Below are 20,319 nucleotides of genomic sequence, written 5' to 3'. Positions count from 1 at the left end.
TTTGAGATCAACAATTGGAAGTGATTGCAGTGTTTAAATAATGTTAACTTCTCTGTGTTATCTGCCCATGTATGTGTGTGTCAGAGAAACCAAGTGATTGTACAAAACGTGTGCGTGTTTGTGTGTGTGTGGACTTAAAGTTGTCTGTTTGCTGAGGTGGGGTAAAATGTATGTGTTGTGATGCGGGGGGGTTGGTTGGTGTCTGGTTTACTGATCTTGGGGGTTGATTTTAAGTTAATGAGCAAAGGGCGTCAGATCGGGTGGAGGGGGTCACACACACAAACTCACACACATGCATACACTAAGAGAAAAGTGTGTGAGCTTAGGGCCCAGCTTCCCTCTGCTCCGCTGACAGCTGCGACTCCCTCCAGCTCGCCCTCAGCTACATCTCCTCATGACGAGGGAGTGCTGCAGCCGGGTGCCACCTCGAGCCTCTCCCCCTCCTCTGCAGCAGCAGCCACAGCGGGCTCCACGAGAGGGACCCGTGGGTGGATGTCGCCTGGGAGTGGCAGGGCAGCGCTCGAGCTCCATGTGCACCGTCTGTTCTGACTGTGTGTCTCTGTGTGCTGGCTGCTTGTTGACAGATGAGGCGTACCAGAAGCTTGCCATGGAGACGATGGAGGAGTTGGACTGGTGTCTGGACCAGCTGGAGACCATCCAGACCTACCGCTCCGTCAGCGACATGGCCTCTAACAAGGTAGGACAGGCTGCATCTTTGACTGTTTGTGTGGAAAAAAGCACAATGTCGCCTTCACTTTACTTCAGTGAGAGAAACTTTTGTCAAGGAACTGGAGTTTCTTTGCAGCTGTTCTGAAGGTTCTGCTCTGTGAAGGAGAATGTGAGCAGCTGCTTGGAGAATTGATTCCCCATATCAACACGTGAATGTACAGAATCCAGAGATACTGCGGCTGAGCATGACATGACCCAAACAAAGTCAACGGTATTAATAGTCTAAACATGTATAGTAAGAGGGAGGAGTTAGGGTTGTGGCCTGCAGCAGTAAGCAGAGTGTGCATGAGCGCCCACTGACGATCAAGTCTGCCTGCACCTCGGCTCATTTCTCCTCAAACACAAAACTTTACTTCAATCATTTATGTTTCTGACAAAAGGAAATGTGTGTTTTTCTCTCTTGGAGTCTCTTGGCCTTCTCTGGACTTTTTTCATCTTTCAACTTTTCATCGTCCAGTGGTTTTTCTCCTTCTACTGTACTGCGTCATTGTGTGTGATACGCACCAAGGTTCATATCCTGGTTCTGGACACAAGTAGCAACTGTATTACTTATCGACAGAAGCTGAGTAATATTCAGCTTCTCTTTGTCTTTGCACTGCAACAACCTATCTGTACATGAATCTAAGACTCTTGGTACTTTCCAACCAAGAGAGAACCGAGAGAACGTTTAAGTTTGTGAGTATGTTTCATCCAAGTGACTGGTCGGCATCTTTGAGTCCAATCTCCAGTTTGTTTAATACAGGTGTAAGTGTAATGTAGGAACTGGAGACCATCCATTTATGTGCATGAGCCAAAAACAACGTCTGTGGTTGTGTCCACATTGTGCACATGAGGCCTGCTGACCCAACTCAACCTTTAAACCTAACATAGGGAGGACATCACAAAAATATAACTCATTTTAATCTTCACTTTACAAATTCATATTCAGTTTAAAATCCATAGTAGAGTAAAAAAAGTTTTTTGATGAAAACCTCACATTTAGGGATGTGATAACTGCGTTTGTGCAATTTGGTGTAGCTTGATTTAATTTAAGGAAACTGTCGGGCCTTGGTTGAGACACACGCTCCACCGAGTGCCTTTCTAAATTTTGTGGTGGCACGTATATGCTGCTCTTTTATTACACGGAAGACGGATGCTTTGCCATTCATCCTCCTGATTTCAGCTTCTTTGTTGACTCAAAATGTTCAGTAGCAAAGTGTTCCTATGTTTTACTTGAGGCAGTAAAAACCGCGTCATGCTGCTGCAGGGTGCAGAGTTGCAGCTGTGTGTGAGAGACTGAAAACAGTTTGTTGAGTGAGCAGAGAGGAAAAGCTTTTTTTCTCATAAAACTGGACAACAGGATGCAAGTGGTCCTGCAGAGGGTCAAACACAATAAAGTACAGAGGAAGAGAGAGGACGTGTGTGGGTGTTTGTACAGCTATCTTTGTGAGGACCAGTTTTGGCTTTTAACCGGAGTGAGGACATTTTTGTCAAAGTGAGGACATGTTGGCCGGTCCCCACTTTGTGACCCCCCCTTAATGGACTGTTTGGGGGTTAAGATATGGTTTTAGGGTTAGAATTAGGTTTAGGTTGGGTTATGGTTAGGGGCTTGGGAATGCATTATGCCAATGAATGTTCTCACTGAGATAGAAGTACAAACGTGTGTGTGTGTGTGTGTGTGTGTGTGTGTGTGTGTGTGTGTGTGTGTGTGTGTGTGTGTGTGTGTGTGTGAGCTGAGTGACTCTCTCTTCCTGTCTCCTTCCTGATCCCCCGCTCTCTCTCTCCAGACGACAATAGACGTCCCATCACTGGTTAACGGTCGTGTTAATTCATCCCGCTGCTGGCGTCATGTGGACACACACCCAGCACTGACTCCCAGCTGGACTGGTTTCCGTTGAGACAAATCAAAACAACTGACACGCAGAATAAAAACTGTTAAACATTTAAAAAAAAAAAAAACAGATGGACAATGACAGAAGACCTTATAGGACAAAAGAACAGGAGAGACAGAGAGTAAATAGAGGGAGGAGAATGTGAGTGTGTCCAAGCAGAGCGAGACTATCGGCTCTATCTTACACCTGACGCAAAGAGTGTCACTGCCAGTTTCAGATCATTGTCATTTTCTAGTCCAGTGCCCATGTTCCTTAAATATAAAATGCACTTGAGCTCATTTGAGCGTCCATGGGTGTGTTGGCTGTTGTGGTGTGGTCAGGTGCATTGTCGATGCGGTGCTATCATGATGCAGAGGAAAGCGATTGTGATCTTGACCACCACACCTGGTTTGGTTATTTCAAGCTCCTACAGGGTGCACGTGCGTGTTCACTCTGCTTCACACAGATGATGCGTGCCGCCTATTTCTCCACCCTCATTTGTGAGCTTGCTGGTATCTAACTGGAAACTGTAATTTTTGTACTTTCACAATCCCAGAGAAAACTGGCAAGATGGAGCGAAACTTTATCTGCAGGTGATGATTCATTTTCAGGAGCCGTGAGCTTTGAGAAATATCTCAAATATCTCAATAATGTTATTTCCAGAAAATATTGTGTTAGACTTTTAATTTCACTTCAGCAGATCGACGTTGATCAAAAAATTGGCATGTTAAGCTCGATAGTCAGAACTTAATTGCACCTTTCTAATGTTTTATCTCACATAAAATTCAGTGTGACACATTATTATGGGAGATTGATGTTTTACTCTTGGTCAGATGTTTCAAAAAGCTAATTAATAAATGTAAATAATTGATTTTCAGTGAGAACAGAACAACAGAACTGGATGTGACTGATGCACAGTAAGGTGTATCAGGTGGCACAGTGTGTGTGTATTGTGTGACCCTCTCTCGCTGATGTGACATTGGCGTGTGGATGAGTGCGTCCGGACACGTAACCATCAGTGGATAAGACAGCGATGAGGAATCAGACATGTCTGTCTCGTGTGCGTTTGTTTGTGTACGAGGCTGTGCAGGTTAATCCCACTGACATCTCAGCTGTCTATTTCCTCACCCTGTTTTGACAGTAAACTATAACATTACACAACCGCTGCCCCTTTGTCATGTGGGCCACGACTCTCGGCCCGGCTCTATTCACGAGAGCGTGCCAATCAGCTAAAGTGACCCCCCGACTACCTGTTGTATTTAGGATGGAAAATCTGTTATTCAAGCAGGAGCAGCGTGTGAAACTTGAGTACACGGGAGGTGAAACGTGAGGAGCTGCCGCTGTGGTATAGTTCACCGAGGTGAAGTGCAGGGGGCTGCCGCTGCTGAGGACTTACAGTACATGACTGTCCTCTGTGTTATGTGTAGCTGATAGACACGGGTCAAGGCCAAATGAGCAGTAGGTACATGAGCTTTTAAAATGTGAAAAGTGCTGCTTTTCTCTTGCACCCAAATTATTAAATTTACCATCATGTCAGATCAAAAAAATGCACAAATTCTTGAATCTGACAACCTGGAACCAATGTATATTTAATATTTTTGCTTAAAGAATTACTTCAACGCTTATTGAATTCTCAGTAGTTACAGATTCCTTATATTTACATGACTAATCAACTAAAAATGCATTTCTAAAGTAATTTAAAAGCATTTCTTTGGGCTCTGAGAAACCATAATTGGCATTATTCACTTTAATTGACATTATCATAGCCAAAACTAATCCAAAAACTAATCAGCTGATCAGATGTTGGTTTCAGCCTTATTTAAAACCTTAAAATATCACATACAAGACCATTCGTTGATCCATTATGTTAAAGTGAGGGCCTTTATGCAGACTTTCAATACAGTAATGCATAAATAAAACATGAGAATAAAGCAGCTCCGACTACCAGCCAACTCCTGACCAGATTTTATCTTAACAAACTATCCTTCTACTTTCTGTGACTGAAATTCAAGGAAATCTATCGTGTTTATTGTAACAGGAAACGTTGTAGTCACCAAAATGGTCACCACGATATTGACAAACCTCTGGGCTATGAAGAGAGAGCAAAGAGGCGGGACTACCCCCATGAAGGAGTGCATGTGCCTCTCTCCCTCTCTTTCTCTCAGCCATTGCTCCACACACACACACACACTCACATGGGGTGTGAGGTAAAGCCTAGTCAGACCTCACAGCTCAAAGTGAGTCACTGGAGCTGTGGCGTTACCCAGCATCAGAGAGCCGAGGCTTGGTCCCTTTACTCATGCTGCAGTCAGACTGAGACAGACACTTAAAACAGAAGCCCTCTGCTCTGAACTCTACAGTCAGAAAACATGGGAGCCTGCTGCTTTGACAAGAAAGAGAGGAAACTGGGGAAGTTGAATGGCTGGAGGAAGGTGAGTTTTATATAGTTTCTACTCAACTTCTGACTTTTCCTGGTGCTGGCTTTTGAGCTTGACTTTTTTGTGTCGTTCTTTAACATGATGGGACTTGTGTGTTGTACTTGAAATTTTCAGCAGATGCTTCCTGTCCCTTTGTCCTCTGTCATCTAAGGTTTATCATTTAATCGCATTCTGAACATGTGGTTTTCTGCCTTTTGCAAGTTTGTGACATTTAGTTTCTGTGTTTTTTTTTATGTTAATTCTATAAATTTATACATATATTTTTTTAAACTTTGAGCAAGAGTAGACTGTTGCATGAATTCTACTTTTGAGAAAACCCTTTACGTCCTTGAATACGATTCTGATAATAGATCTTTTTGCAGCTAACACACCAATTCACAGATGTGTGGTTGTTTTCTCCAACATCTGAGTTAAACTCAGTGCTGATCACAGCTCGCAGACTTGCCTTTAAAAGTCTTAGACAAAGTTATGGGGATTCTACGGACATTTCATAGCAGATTCTGTTTGGTTCTCCCCGGAACAAACTGATTTCCTCCAAAGTTAATAAGCGATCAATAAGCATGACTAGCTGGTCCTTTGTGGAACGGCTTAGCAAAGGTTCGAAAAACAGGCAAGCAAAAGTCATTTTAGAAAAAGGAGCATGTTTGTTTGTCTTTCTCTGGTCTCCAGAAGAGTCTGGTGTACAAACAAGTTGGTGGGTTAATAAGTAAAGTGACTGTGGATTCACACAAGGAAGCTGGTACGTGAGCTTTTTAAGAACAAATGCCTAGAGAGAGCCATTATTTTTTTCCCATATTCTGACTGAGGCCAAACACTCGGGTCACGCAGGGGGAAGAGAGAGGTTCTGTAGCTGTGATGTGGTTTGGTGCTGCTCCAAGGTTGGTCCGTTCAAATGGAGAAGTGGAGAGTCACATAAATCATTCTGTGACTTCTTACATACGGACATGCCTTCTGTTGAAATTAAATAACGTTTGCTGTGTTTGAGAGCTGCGGTATTTGACTTTTGGTTTGCTTTTGAAGCAGCGGCCGTGCAGCCTGTTAACTGCTCTCATCCAGAAAAATACGATGTTGCAGACCACATCAGAATCTATAGCGATGCTGGGTGTGATGGGAATGATTCACTCAGCTGAGAAACTGCTAACGCTTACTCTTTCAGTTCTTTATTCAACACTTGATTGCTTCAGAGAAACATATACATGCCTTCTCATCCAGACAGTTAAGCATGCGTGCATGAGTCAGAGGAAGTGAGAGGCTGCTCTGAGTCGTCTATAGCTCTATCCTACATATGCACAGGTCATACGTCGGTAGAGTCCCTGATTATTGTACTTATGTCACAACAAGTCTTAACACAGATGTTACCACCTTGCAACATCTGCAAAAGAAAACTTGAGTGCATAAGTCAGCCAGCAGCTTCCTATACTGTGTGTATGATGTACGCATTTCTTGGAAACCGTGATTCAGTTTAGTCAAAGCTTCTAGTCTTTGTTGTCACTACTTCAGAGTGTGTTAATTTAACTGGAGACATTTTCCATCCACACCTTGTCTGGGTAAATTTTGATTGTTTACAAAATTTGGAAATTATTGTTTGCAAGTTTTCATATGTGGCACAGAAAGTTGATTTATAGTTAAAGCCCATGTTGCCACTGTATGTTCTGTCACTGCAGGGTCACAGGGTCACTGTTCCCTGAACACAGCACGCTGAGCATAGTGCGCCCACTTGTGGCTCAAAAGCACAACTTCATTCTGAGGTGAAGAAGCTGGTGCTTTGATTAAGGCCTTATCTGATGTTTTAGGCAATTTTAAGTATTTCCAACAATGGCATGAAAAAAAAAGATCTAGATCAAACATGAAAAACAGCATTACAGCTTGATGCATTGCGGCTGCATGGTCCGATTACAGAGGCGTGTTACTGTGAGTGCAAAACATCAGTCACGTGTCGGAGGGAAACTCCGTGTCTGCCTACCTGTCCGCCTGACCGCCCTCCACAGTGGGCTGTCCGATAGGATCACGTCTGACTGGATGAGGCTCAGTGTTATGTCTTTCTCCCCCTCTCTCTCACGATGAACTATACCACAGGCTCCATTCACATCCTCTGCCTCTGTCACAGCAGCTCTCTGCTGAATCAACACAACCCCTGCAAGCGGGGGGGGGGGGGGCGCTATATAGGAGATGCAGATATGGAGCGAAAGAAAGAATGGGAATATGCATGAATGAAAGTGGGGCGGGAGATGGAGGATATGGGAAAGAGCAATGAAAGAGGGCAGGGTAGAAATGGTGAGTCGCAGGTAGTGACACGAAAATAGATAATAAGAAAGAGGATGGAGGGATGTAAAATGTTAGAATAATAGAATAAAAATGTGTGGATATGTAAAAAAGAGGTTCCCACTGAGCTGATAGGCTGATCTTACTCCTGTGTCATGGTGTCGGTCTGCTTCGCAGAGTGTATAAACGATGCGTGTGCCATGTCACCATAAACCGCTTGAATGCAGATAATGGAATCTGTAGGCTGCTGCTGTTGGTGAGCACTGAGGCATTTCTTTTAGCCTCTGGGGGAAGCATATAGCTGTTCAACACATCGCACAGAGACATCCCCCGCTGTTATTTTGGTTTCTTTATATATATTATGCAGCGAGCTATTATATAAAGACCTTCCCCTCCTCTCTCTCTCTCTCTGTTTTTGCATTTATTTATTTATTTGTTCCCATCCTCTCCTGCGTCCCGCCTCCCTTCTTCTGGTTCTTTCCCTCAGTGGGAGGATAATCCGGGATTCTCTCAGGGAAGCTTTGATCGTCCCCTCATCTTTACCCAACTGTATATTGGGCTTGAATGGTTGGGGAGCCTCTGTTTACAGCTCCCTGTGGATTGAGGATCTGCAGTGATAAGAGCAGTGGATATTTTCTTATTAGCGGAGACATTGTATCTCGACGGTTTCACCAGACAGAGACAAAAAAGCATAAGCTCTCCTAGAAACTGGCCGGTGGCACTGATGTAACAGTATATTCCAGTCAGGTGGCCCGAGCCTTGTACACTGCAGCAGTATCAACACCTGATCCAAGGACAGCCCATTGATTCTGCCAGAGAGCCAGACAGACAGAGAGATTGATGACTGAGGCAGTGGCAGCCAGGAGAGAAATTGACATGTAAGTGGTGGAGAGTGAGGGAGAGAAGGAGCAGGGGGAGGGAGGGAGGGAGCGACTCTCTGTCTCGGCATTGGTGGATGAGCGAAGGCGATGTGTGTGGCGTCCTTGTGACAGCTCAGCAGCTGCACCACATGTCTGCCTGGGAAGGAAAAGGGGAAGCCTCGTCTCCTATCTCCTCTCCTCTTCTCCTCTCCTCTGCTCCTCTCCATACAGCCATACACTGGCTGACTGATGCTGTTGCTATGGCGTTGGGGTGTTCTGGTAATTGGTGTATACACACACACATACACACACACACACACACACACACACACACTCACTCTCAGGCAGTACGAGAAACCATGGACTGGTGTCACCTAAATTGGGGAAGGATGCAATTATCTCCCATCCCTCCTTTTCTCTTTCTCTCTCTCTCTCTCTTTCCCTCCCTCCCTTCTTTTATTCCCCGCTCATCTCTCAGCTCTTTAAAAATAGCCTTTCACAGACACCCTGACAGCATCTAATATTATTATGGGATGCGTATAATGAACAGGCTTTTGAGTTGCCCACAATGGCTGCTGCACTCTGGGATGTCAGGAGACAACATCAGACTGGAGAGTGGGAGAGGAGCTGGATGATAATAGCGATAATGGCGATAAAAATACTGGCACTGCAATTCTCGTCCCTCAAAACATCCCCGGCCCCTTCCTCAAGCCTCATTGTCTCACTGCGGAGGGGAGGAATTGCTGTACGGCTCAATGGCATTCCTTCACAATGGTACAAAAGAAAAAAAACACTTTCAGAGGTAATTACAGGGGCTGGAAATTGAAGAGGATTTATCCACAGCACTTGCACAGCTGGAAAAAAGAGCGTTACATCTGGAATCCATGTCTGGGTATCAAATATCAATCACTCCCTTCACTCACTGATGGAAATCTGTAATCAGGGTTCCCCCCTTCTTCCCACTTTCTGTCAAATCATGTGTTCTGAATAGTGTTGCTATGGCTGGCAGATTACAGCAGGGGAAAAAGAGATAGATGAGGTAGGGAATGAAAAATGGGAGGAACATGGAGAGAGAGAGAGAGAGAAGCAGGGTAGGAGGGGGAGTGAGCGCTACATCAGTGCGAGCAGTGAAGCAAGACAAATCCAGTGGAGGAACCCCCCCTCCAGTCAGATGAGCATCGCTGCCTCACTCCCTCCTCCTCCCATCTCCATCACTGGTTTTTTTCCCCCTCCTCCCTTCCTCGCTCCTTCTCCATTATTCATCAGTGTGCTGAGAGTCCCCAGCTCACGGCTTCAGCTGCTGCTGCTCTAGCCGATCCAAAGAGCCCGCTGGATCTCCTCCACGCCGAGCCTGACCACAGCGCCCGCTTCCCCCCTGCGTCCATCTGTCCCCCCGTCCCCAGGCATGGAGCCTCAGAGCTGGCCCTTTTCTGCTGCTGAGAGGGAGAGTGAGCCGTAATCGAGCTGCTCTCTTAGCTGCTGAGAAGAGAAACGCAAGAGGAGAGAAGAGGGGATTTTTTTGGCATCGGAAAGAATCCTGTTCATCTGCCTCTGTTATTTTTTCCCCCCATTGGATTACAGTTCTGGCTTTGTGTGGGAACGAGAAAACCGGGTCCAAAATGCCTGAAGCCAATTACCTGCTGTCGGTGTCTTGGGGTTACATTAAGGTGTGTGGCGCTTATCTACGTAGCTCGTTGGGATACCGCACTCGTTTCATTGCACCTCTCTGAGATGTGTTGCTGTTCTATTACAAGATATTTCTGCAGAAATGTACCATTCTTATATGATCTGTTGTTGTGCAGCTTTTTCAAAATACTCTGTTTGCCTAATTGCACCAAAAAATATTTCCTTCATGGTGGGAAGGATGAGGGAGGGGGTGGGGGGTCTGACAGAATGGTGTTCTGTGGCTCAGGCTCCATTTTGAGCCCTCTGCAGAGCCGTGTGGCTGTTTGTATGTGTGCTGGTGTGTGCACGCGCATGCATGCATCAGCCTGTCATAAACAGCTGCTACACTGCAGTGCCTGGATCTCTGTGTACTGTCAAATACATATGTCTCTATTATCCGTCCCATCTACTTATAATATGGAAATTCACATGGAAATCACCTAAAATGCAGCGACCAAGAGCAATGAGGGGAGCAGTGTGCAGAGTTTCCTCTTGACATCATTGAGATTCTTGCACGCTGATGCAAGTAAAACCAAAAAAATGTGATTCAGTGTAATAAAATAGTTGCAGGGGGTGAATTGAGGGGTATTAAAATGTGATGGCCTCCCCACTGGTGGCACAAATAATGATCCACACTTAATTAAAGGGAAAATGGAGGGGAAAACAAGACTGATTGTACGCTGTAATTGAATAATATTCTCGATCTGGTGGAATAAAAGTGGGCACTGTTGTACTTTCCATGGAATCATGTACCATTAATTTCTCCCAGGTTTTCCCTCTGTTGAAATGACAACATGTTTTCTCTCTCTCTCTCTCTCCCCCTCCTCTCTCACAGTTCAAGAGAATGTTGAATCGGGAGTTGACGCACCTATCTGAGATGAGTCGGTCTGGGAATCAGGTGTCCGAATTCATCTCCAACACCTTCCTAGGTAAACGAAAAGATCTTGTTCGTGAACTCAAAAACACCATCCACAAATTTCAACTTCAAAATCCACCTTCAGTACAGAGTATAATCATCACCTGTGTGTCCACAATACTTAAAAAGAATACAAACAAATATAATAGTGGTTCACACTAATATTCACTTCTCTGCTTTGCCGCAATGTTATTCTGCAGGTTCAGTCTTTCATATGATGTTGAGCCATGCAAGTTGCTCTGGCAGGCTCTTCTGTGGGGGCGTACCATAAAACACTGCGCCATTAAGCTTTGTCTAGATGTCTACGGCATTGGACTCAGAATGGCCATTAAAAAGATGACATTTCTCAAAGTATTCAGAGGAATAAAAATCAATATGGTGACTGGCTGCTGTGAAAAGTACAGTTTGACTGACGTGTGAGCTTGTTAGCCAGAATCAGAGGAAGTGGATTGGAGCTGGATGCTGTCAGCACAGGGTGTACATTTGAGATCTGATGAATCTATGGCCTTTTTTTGTCTTTAGAAATGTTTCCTTTGCTGTTTGGAAATATTTTGTGATTCTGAAAATATAAAACTTGCACTTGTTTGAAAATCAACCTATTTTCCAGCTTTTTGGTGCAAAATGTGACTTTTGGTAAATGTTAGATCTGCACAGAAGCGTGGCTATAGCTGGAGGATTGATGCACAAAGCTGAATAATACACAGGTCAATAAGGTAAAGATACTGTAGATTGTCACACTAAAAGAATAAGATGCCAGACACAATGCACATAGCTGTAGAGAATATTTATAGACACGGGGCTTCCGATCAATTGGCATCCTGATCTGTTGTTGTGTTGTTGGTGGATTCCTCACCCCCAGATCATACAGAGTGAGAGAGGAGGGGTGAGGAGAGGCAGTAGAATGTGGGAGGGAGGGAGCTGACTGCAGTAAGGGAGAAAACAGAGGTATGGAGGAACCCCCTTTGCTGGCAGTGAGATGCGCCGGCAGATTGGGTGACTCATCCCTGTCTTAATTCATCTTTGTCAGCAGGGACACCTTGTTGTCCCTCCACCCTCTGTCGCTGCCCTGAGGGCCCAGACAGAGATGACTATCGCCTGGATAGAGAAGTCAGGATTACCCTGCTGGTGGTGGAGAGACAGAGAAGGTAGACTTTAATGAGGAAAGCGGGGAATGGCTGAAGCAGCACAGTGTGGTTTGGCCTCAGCTGTTAAATCCTTCTATCCATTGAGATTGATATTAGATTGTTAATGCAGTTATTTCCGCTTTAGTTTTAAAAAGATGTCATAAAACCTACCTTGCATATGCATAATTCTCGAGATAAACAAAGATCCCAGGGTTTTGCATCCAGGGCAATTTAAAAAAAACAGCTGGATTATTTGGCTTTTTATCGCAGGCTATTGGTCCACAGCATGCTGGCCTTTCACGTGTGCCTCTCCCCCACCACGTTTGTCCTCACAGCGTAATTCTGTCATAATTCTCTTTAATCAAGGAAACAGCAGAATGCACCTAGTTCAGGAAACATACAGAGTTTCACAGCCACCTTCCCTGCTGCATCTTCGTGTCTCTCACTGGAGCATATGGAGGTGGATGAAAAGGACTCAGATGAAATAAACGTGGGAGCAGAGCACCAGGGAAGGAAGTATAGGAGAGAGAGGAGAGCACCAGACAGATATTTACTTCTTTCTGCTTCAGTTCTTTTTTGAAACGCGCCTGAAACTGAGACTCAATCTGATGGAATATGTTGACAGGCATCAGGATGTCATGATAAGTGTGCTACAAAGTGTCGATGGCATTTACTGTACTTGCTTATGTAGAAAATTGGACGATAAGAAGCTTGTCTGTCACACAATCGGTTCTTTCTCACACACACATTTAAATACACACCGTACACACACATGTACAGCACACAGCAGTAGTGATAATGATGGCTTGTAATAAATTAGAGGGCAATATATTGCTCTTCCCCTTGTTTCCCACGCAGCACATGTCTGAGAGTGCTTAATTGGCCATTCTCAATTACCACTGGAGGACTGACACAAGAAAAGAGGTCGAGAGACACAGAGAAAGGCATAGAAAAGAGTGAGAGAGAGAGGGAGGGAGTGCATGCGAGAGAGAGAGTGATCATTTGAATTACAGCTGGTAATTGAATAACCCTCCACAGGGGGAAGGCTGATAGGCCAGAGATGAGTCGAAGCTTGATAGATGAGAGCACAGCTCACATACATACCGATGGGCAGCCCCTGCAGGATTTCACTCTCTTCTTCTGTGACTGCAGCAAACACAAGAGGCTGCATGGCTGGTTATTATAAGAAATTTGGCATTTATTTATATTTAATTTCTCACAGGAATTTTACATAAAAGCTTTGCATATTTTAGTTTTGTAACTGATTTGTGGCCAGACAAGGTGCAGTGGAACAGACTTAGAGAGTAAAATAAACCTGACATAAACGTCTCGCCCCTCTATCCTAAGTGATTTGATAAAGGTTCAAAAGATACGGCTTTATTGAATGACTGACTTTATGGGACCGCCTTCACCGCGCAGAGGCCCCCAGCTCTCCGTCTGTAAATGGACTGACCTATGAGAGTGAAAAGAGCAGGAGATGAGTTGGAGCCCCCCGCTGTGAGATGGAGGAGGGGGGGTGAGCGCAGCAAGGGAGGCGGAGGAACAGAGACGATTGAACAGTGGGAGTTCAGACAGAGAGTGCAGGTAGAGGGAACTAACTGAACAAATGAATGCAGGGACAGACGATGAATGAATGAGTGAATTGAGGAATCGCGCAGCATCACACCTACTGCAGGTGTTCTTAAATTGCACCTGCTTCCTTGGGGAGCTGAGGAAATCCGGCCAACTTTTTAATCCTGAAGCATATTAGAAAACTCATTATACATGAGGTCAAATGGGAATTTTAACAACATTCGCACTTCTCTCATAACAGAAACCCCCTGATTTTTCCCCCTCAGACAAACAGAATGAGGTGGAGATCCCGTCGCCGACGTCCAAGACACGAGAGAAGAAGAAGCAGCAGAAGCAGCAGCTGATGACACAGATCAGCGGGGTCAAGAAGGTCTCCCACGGGCCCTCGCTCTCCAGCAGCAGCATCTCTCGCTTCGGCGTCAAAACAGATAAGGAGGAGCTGCTGTCCAAAGAGCTGGAGGATCTGAACAAGTGGGGCCTGAACATCTTCACTGTTTCAGAGTTCTCCAACAACCGACCTCTGACCTGCATCATGTACGCCATCTTCCAGGTATGGAGCAGACTGCTATTATCAGCATTAATTAACACCATGAGGGAAATGTGAATTTGTTGTCTTCACTTAGTCAGTCCTAAAGTTATTTTGATGTTTTTCCAGGAACGAGATCTGTTAAAAACCTTCAAGATCCCGGTGGACACGTTCGTGGCCTACATGATGACATTGGAAGACCACTACCATTCAGATGTGGCGTACCACAACAGCCTACACGCTGCTGACGTGGCCCAATCCACCCACATCCTCCTGTCGACTCCAGCCCTGGATGTAAGTCGCAGTAAATCGGATCAGGTTCTTCTTGCATTATCTCTCATTATCTACGATGAGAAGTTTCCTCAGCTCTGACCAGTGTCCACCCACAGAAATGGGGGAAAATTAGATTAGCATGAGCTCTTGCGTCACCACACGTGCCATTTTCCTGGAGTGGAGCTTTGAAGAGCTCGGTCTCCTTCCATTGAATCATCTTTTCCCCTCTGGCTTACTCAGAGAACTTCCCCTCTTTCCTTCTATACGCTCATCGATCGAGATTTTTCCCTGCATGCATTCTTTCTAAACTCTCCTAAAGTTAAAGTACCCGGTGAGATATAGTCGAGGTCAGAATGCCCCAGCGTTAAAAGTCAGATTTGTGATCTCCCACTCTCCTCCCTGTCTGGTTGAGGGGAAAGTTATAGAATAACATTTCTTTGGCCTTATGTGACCTAAGCTATCTGCTGTTTTCTGTAAAGGCAGATACATGATACATTTCAGTTTCAAGAAATAGATTAATGTTCTTTTTCCCCCTCTTCCTTTCCTTCTTTCTTTCATCTCATTTTCACAGGCGGTCTTCACAGATCTTGAGATCCTAGCAGCCATCTTCGCTGCAGCTATCCATGATGTTGACCATCCTGGAGTTTCAAACCAATTCCTAATCAATACCAGTAAGTACAAATATTACTCTACATGAAACCAAGTCAGCCAGTTTGTGTCAGCTGATGTTTTTAAAGGCTAAAATGGGAATATGTTGTTACTTCTTTCCAGACTCTGAGCTGGCTTTGATGTACAATGATGAGTCTGTGCTGGAGAACCATCACTTGGCTGTGGGATTCAAGCTGCTGCAGGAGGACAACTGTGACATCTTCCAGAACGTCACCAAGAAGCAGAGACAGTCTCTACGCAAGATGGTCATCGACATGGTAACGCATCACCAGTCACGTTCTCCTTTCATGTTGATTTTAGTCTCCATCCGTCTGAATTATCTTGATGCTAAAAGTTTTCTTCTTTATCCAGGTCTTGGCAACAGACATGTCCAAACACATGAGTCTCCTGGCTGATCTGAAGACGATGGTGGAGACCAAGAAGGTGACGAGCTCTGGAGTGCTACTGCTGGACAATTATACCGACAGGATACAGGTAACAACGACAGTCACACACATTCAAACAGCTTCATTTACACCATGTTTTTAGCCTTAATGTCCAAAAGTGTTTTGCGGACTCAAACACTTCACACACCCCTGTGAGTGAATTTTCATTTTGGGTGAACTATTAATAGCCTCTAATCAATAGCCAGTGTTGGCAGAGGTTACTCAGTCAATGATCATTAGCCAGCCTCCTACAGAGCTGACCTCTGCTCCCGCCGTCACTCTTTTTCTCGCTCCATCCATCTTCTTTTGCCTTTTAAGTGCTCCCTCTCCCTTCTTTATTAAACGGTTGTGTAAACCACATCATTACAGAATCAGCATTAAATGTCTGTTGTGGAGGAATATACATTCTCTTGTTCTGTATCGAACTGTTTCACCCACCCCATTTTGCTGTGCGGTTTTCAGGATATTGTTTTTAGAGCATCTGGTTTAAACTGATTTAGACCCGAATGTAAATGTGCTTCCATATTTTGAAAAAGGTATTTAGAGCATGTATGTTGTTCCCAAATTAAAAATCTGCTTTATTTACAGGTGCTACGTAACATGGTGCACTGTGCTGACCTGAGTAACCCCACTAAGTCCCTGGAGCTGTATCGTCAGTGGACTGACCGGATAATGGAGGAGTTCTTCCACCAGGGAGACAGAGAGAGGGAGAGGGGGATGGAGATCAGCCCCATGTGTGATAAACATACAGCCTCGGTGGAGAAGAGCCAGGTAGGCAACAAAGCACACTCAACCTGAATTATGCACGAACAATGATGGATGTGCAAATTTGCAAAAGCTTCAAAAGAACCTCACCTCTTATTCCTGTTTGTCTCTTTCAGGTGGGTTTCATTGACTACATCGTGCACCCTCTTTGGGAGACCTGGGCTGATCTGGTCCACCCGGACGCCCAGGACATTCTGGACACTCTGGAAGACAACAGAAACTGGTACCAGAGCATGATCCCCCAGAGTCCCTCCCCTCCCTTCTACGACCAGGGCTCGCACGGACACAGTGGAGGAAACGGAGGGCAGGGGGGCGGGGAGAAGTTTCAGTTTGAGCTGACCTTGGAGGAGGAGGACTTGGATGGAATAGAGAAAGATGGTGAAGGGGAGGAGGAGGAGGAAGGTGAAGAGGAAGAAGACTTAGAAGAGGAGGAGGATAGTGTGGGAGATTCTCGATCTCCTCCCCTGGACTATTTGGACAGTCAGGAGCACGAGGAGGGCCGAATGATCGAGCCCACGCCAGCAATAGAAATCGTGACACATGAGGCGTCACCCACAGATACATAGGGTTTCCATCATCATCCTCACGTGGTGATTTGAAAGTTTTTTGGAAGAAAAGAGGGGAAATCCTCTTGCAGCTGTGCTTTTTAACAAGCCCACAGAGGCAAGGGCTTCGTTTTGGCCCGCACACGGGCGTCTTGCACTTGGGTGTTTGAAGCCAGACATGGACGGACAGTTTCAGTGAAGCGGCTTCAGAGTTCTCAGGAAATAATTGCTGCGAACATTTAGTCCTGGCAGAAAGACGAGACTGGGGTGTGGAACTTGAAGGATTCTGGCCAGTTTGGGAAATGGTTACTTTAATTTTCTGGACTGGCATTATGAAAATGGACAATGACACTACTGAGAGAAGTTTTGTACCTTAAGACTTTTTTACAGATATGATCTAGAAGTAGCATAGAGTCAAGATCTACAGATGGAGACACGTTTGTATAGCAAGAGAAAGTGTTTACTTTTTTCCTGTACCATTTGTCAAAGGACTTTTGTGTGCCTTTTTTACTATTGTCTTTATAATAGTTTTTTATTTATTGAACACTCTAGTATGTCTGTGAAATATTTTTTTTCTTATCTGAAAGAGCAAAATCTTTTTTGTATGTTAAAAAAGAGAACAGTCTTCCATGTATTGGGCAATAGAGAAATCCAAACAAACGTCGACAAACAACTCTCGGACAAACTCATCTAAATAGGAAAACATCAACACCCACATTCAACGCACATTTCTATCACCTTTGTTTTTCAAAACTGAGCACAACGTGTTGTTTGCAACTGCTTACATACACTCATGGTTCATGTTACAGTCAGTCAGTGAATCTATTTTCATGCTTCACATGTCTTTCCTTTTTTCTTTGTACCTGTCTGCAAACCATTTGTACTTCCAGTATTCTCACACCTAATCTATTTTGATGCAACATACTCGCTCAGTCTGGATAGAAAAACATATACTTGCAATCATACAATAATAAATTCTCGTCATTGGGATATTTTATTGATACGATTTTAGCTTTTCGTTTTTGTTGTATTGGTGTGAATGTAAGCACGACTAAAATACAAACCTGTTAGTTGGAATGGGTCCTGACCCCAGACCCCTCTGCATTCCCGCCCAGATCCGATGATGACAGGTGCTCTTACAGTCGCCTGTCTGAAAGCCACTCTCACACTCTAATCAACACCATGATATACAAACCCCCCGGGGCTCCATTGACACGACCCCAAAAAACAATCAGGCGGGCTATTTCTTCCTCGTGATACAAATCCCTCGAGTGCTACTTCTGCTCATTGACGTCACTTTAATTATTTCTGTCTCCACTGTTTCAGGTTTCCGGGACGGTGGAGTTATTAGGATTTGACACAGGTTGTACAGCTGGAATCAGCGTAGCAGAAAGAAAAAAATAGATGCTCTACTTTTTCAAACCAAACCAAACAGCTCTGTTTGATTCCTCACTGATGCATTAAGGGAAGTTAGGTTGAAAATGGTTTGCAGACCTCACAATTCTACTCTTGTTGCTTCCATGACTGAATTTTTTGGATGTTCCAGTCACAGTTGTAATCGTGTCTCTCCATGTTCATGTTGGTTTACTGACTCAAAAGGTACTTCATCTAGTTTCACTCCAGCATGCTTAAGTGGCAATCGTTTGTGTGCAGTTTGTATGTACGGATGGTTTTGTATGTTGTGTGTGAGTCTGTATGTGTGTGTTTGGATGTGCTGACTTTGTCACCAGGCCTTACCCCTATCACTCCACACCTTTGTCGCTAATGTTTGTCGCTAGGAGCTCAAGTTGGTCCTTTTTGCTGTTTATAACAGTGTGTATTTATTCTATACTTTAAGCTTGTAAATAAGAAATACTGGTTCAGTGTAAAATCTATTTTAATTTATATGCACTTGCATTACCTGGAAGTGGTGGTGTCTAATGTGTAGAGAGACTCTGGATTAGAGTCTTTTTATAGATGTATTATATATTGATATATATTGTTTTCACACACACACACATACACACACACACACATATATATATAAGTATATATATATATATATATGTATATGTATATACATATATATATTAGCGCCCAGCAGAGCAGCAGCTAAAGAGACATGTTGTTGTCACATGAGAACCTTGTAACTCTAATTACAACATAAAAATTAAAATAGTCTTTTAATGTAACGTCACAGACGGAATAACATCATATTATTATTATCCATGAATATTAAACCAAAAAGATTCTTACTTTTACGTTGTTTTAAAATCTTTTTTTAAATCTTTATCAGAAAATGTAAGTTTCTCTCTAAGTTTCATTTATTCAAATGTCTTTAATTTAATATTTGCAAACTATTTGAGATCAACACAGTTGACAGGTTTTCATGTGATGGCAGCATCTTGGTAACCCAGAGGCAACATAGAGGACATGTTAAACTGCATAGGCTTGGATATAGGACACATAAAAGCTAGCTAAGGAACACAGAAGCTTAGTCAGTGCTCGGTATCAAAGTGTAGAAATGGCTGATTATCTCTCAGCGGCTCCACACAGCCTTCGCTTCTTCATCCAGCATTTGAACGCAGATCGCTGATATGAGGCATGACACAGATTCGACTGACAAACACGAAGCGATTGTCTCCTTTCACACTCGACACACTTCATGTAAAGGTAGATAAGACGGGGACGGTATTGGTAGCATGCTACAATACGCCCAGCACAGACGTGACTCGTTCTGAATTAACAACAAAACACGATCTTATGTAACTGATTGTGCTAATGTGTGAACTCTTTCTGACCAAACTTGTTAGCAGTTTTGAAATTCAAAATTTGTCAGTATTAACATTGTTTATCTATGTTCAAGCTTTTTTTTCTGGTCCTAGTTGTGTCCAAATGGTTAGCCAGATTTAGCACTATCTGCATGAGAGGTGGGGTTTTTTAATTGTCAATAATATGTTCAAGTCCACCAGTTATTGCCGGTGGATTATTAAATGTTTCACACAATGTATGGTATTATATTGTATATTGTGTTCAAAAATAAATCTGAAATACTTTTTCTATGAAGTGATTAAAAGCAAAGCATGAATATATTTCATCTGTTTCTGCTCATTTCCCCCTTCGTAGACTAGTTGGCTTTACTTATGGGTGTGAATGAAGAATTGGTTCGTCCGGTTGGTTCCCACATGTTAGTCATGCTTCATTACGCTGTGTCCAAAAGCACCTGGGTCCTGGGCTGAAAAAAGCCTCTAGTGAGTAAAACACTATCAAATAGAATGGCACTCAGTAGAGGATATAACACCCCCCAAGGTCAGACAGTCCCCTGATGAAACCATATTGAAAACAGCTAGATCTGGATTTTCACCAAGATCCATAAATTACCAGGGTGTCTACTGCTGCAAACAACATAGACTTTAAAATGTAATAACACACAGACCAAACTTACAATGGAAATAAATACAAAAAGTGAACATTTTCTTGTTCCATGTAAACACATTAATGTATGTTAGACTCCATCACCTTGATCCCCATTGTCCAAAGTTTAGAAGACAACTGACACGATGCAAATCGACATCAGTGTTCCGCTGTCACACAGGCCAGAGAGGCATTAGTAGTTTTTGGCACTGTTTGGTGGTGATAAGCCAAAAAGAATTAAGAACCATCAGATCTGTATTTAAGACAGTTTGATATGTTTCAAGGTCCTAAAGCCAACCTGATTATT

The 20,319-nt window shown here is 43.8% G+C and overlaps 1 protein-coding gene across 5 annotated transcripts in view; it reads left to right on the top strand.

Moving 5' to 3' along the window:
* Nucleotides 1-19,690, top strand: part of pde4ba (phosphodiesterase 4B, cAMP-specific a) — a 136,443-nt gene extending 116,753 nt beyond the window's left edge. For 4 of the 5 annotated variants that reach the window (XM_020098510.2, XM_069521674.1, XM_069521676.1 and 1 more), the window contains 9 exons: nucleotides 585-697; nucleotides 10,640-10,733; nucleotides 13,683-13,966; nucleotides 14,072-14,236; nucleotides 14,787-14,886; nucleotides 14,987-15,141; nucleotides 15,236-15,358; nucleotides 15,898-16,080; nucleotides 16,191-19,690. In XM_020098510.2, coding sequence (XP_019954069.2) covers nucleotides 585-697; nucleotides 10,640-10,733; nucleotides 13,683-13,966; nucleotides 14,072-14,236; nucleotides 14,787-14,886; nucleotides 14,987-15,141; nucleotides 15,236-15,358; nucleotides 15,898-16,080; nucleotides 16,191-16,640 — 1,667 coding nt within the window. In that variant the 3' untranslated portion in view covers nucleotides 16,641-19,690. Of the gene's footprint in view, nucleotides 1-584; nucleotides 698-8,874; nucleotides 9,807-10,639; nucleotides 10,734-13,682; nucleotides 13,967-14,071; nucleotides 14,237-14,786; nucleotides 14,887-14,986; nucleotides 15,142-15,235; nucleotides 15,359-15,897; nucleotides 16,081-16,190 lie in introns of those variants that run through there. The other variant, XM_020098514.2, reaches the window with a different exon arrangement.
* Nucleotides 19,691-20,319: the final 629 nt, after the last annotated feature.

This window comes from Paralichthys olivaceus, chromosome 3 (assembly GCF_024713975.1).
Source record: "Paralichthys olivaceus isolate ysfri-2021 chromosome 3, ASM2471397v2, whole genome shotgun sequence".
Lineage (NCBI taxonomy): Eukaryota > Metazoa > Chordata > Actinopteri > Pleuronectiformes > Paralichthyidae > Paralichthys > Paralichthys olivaceus.
This window is presented reverse-complemented; position numbering and strand designations above follow the sequence as displayed.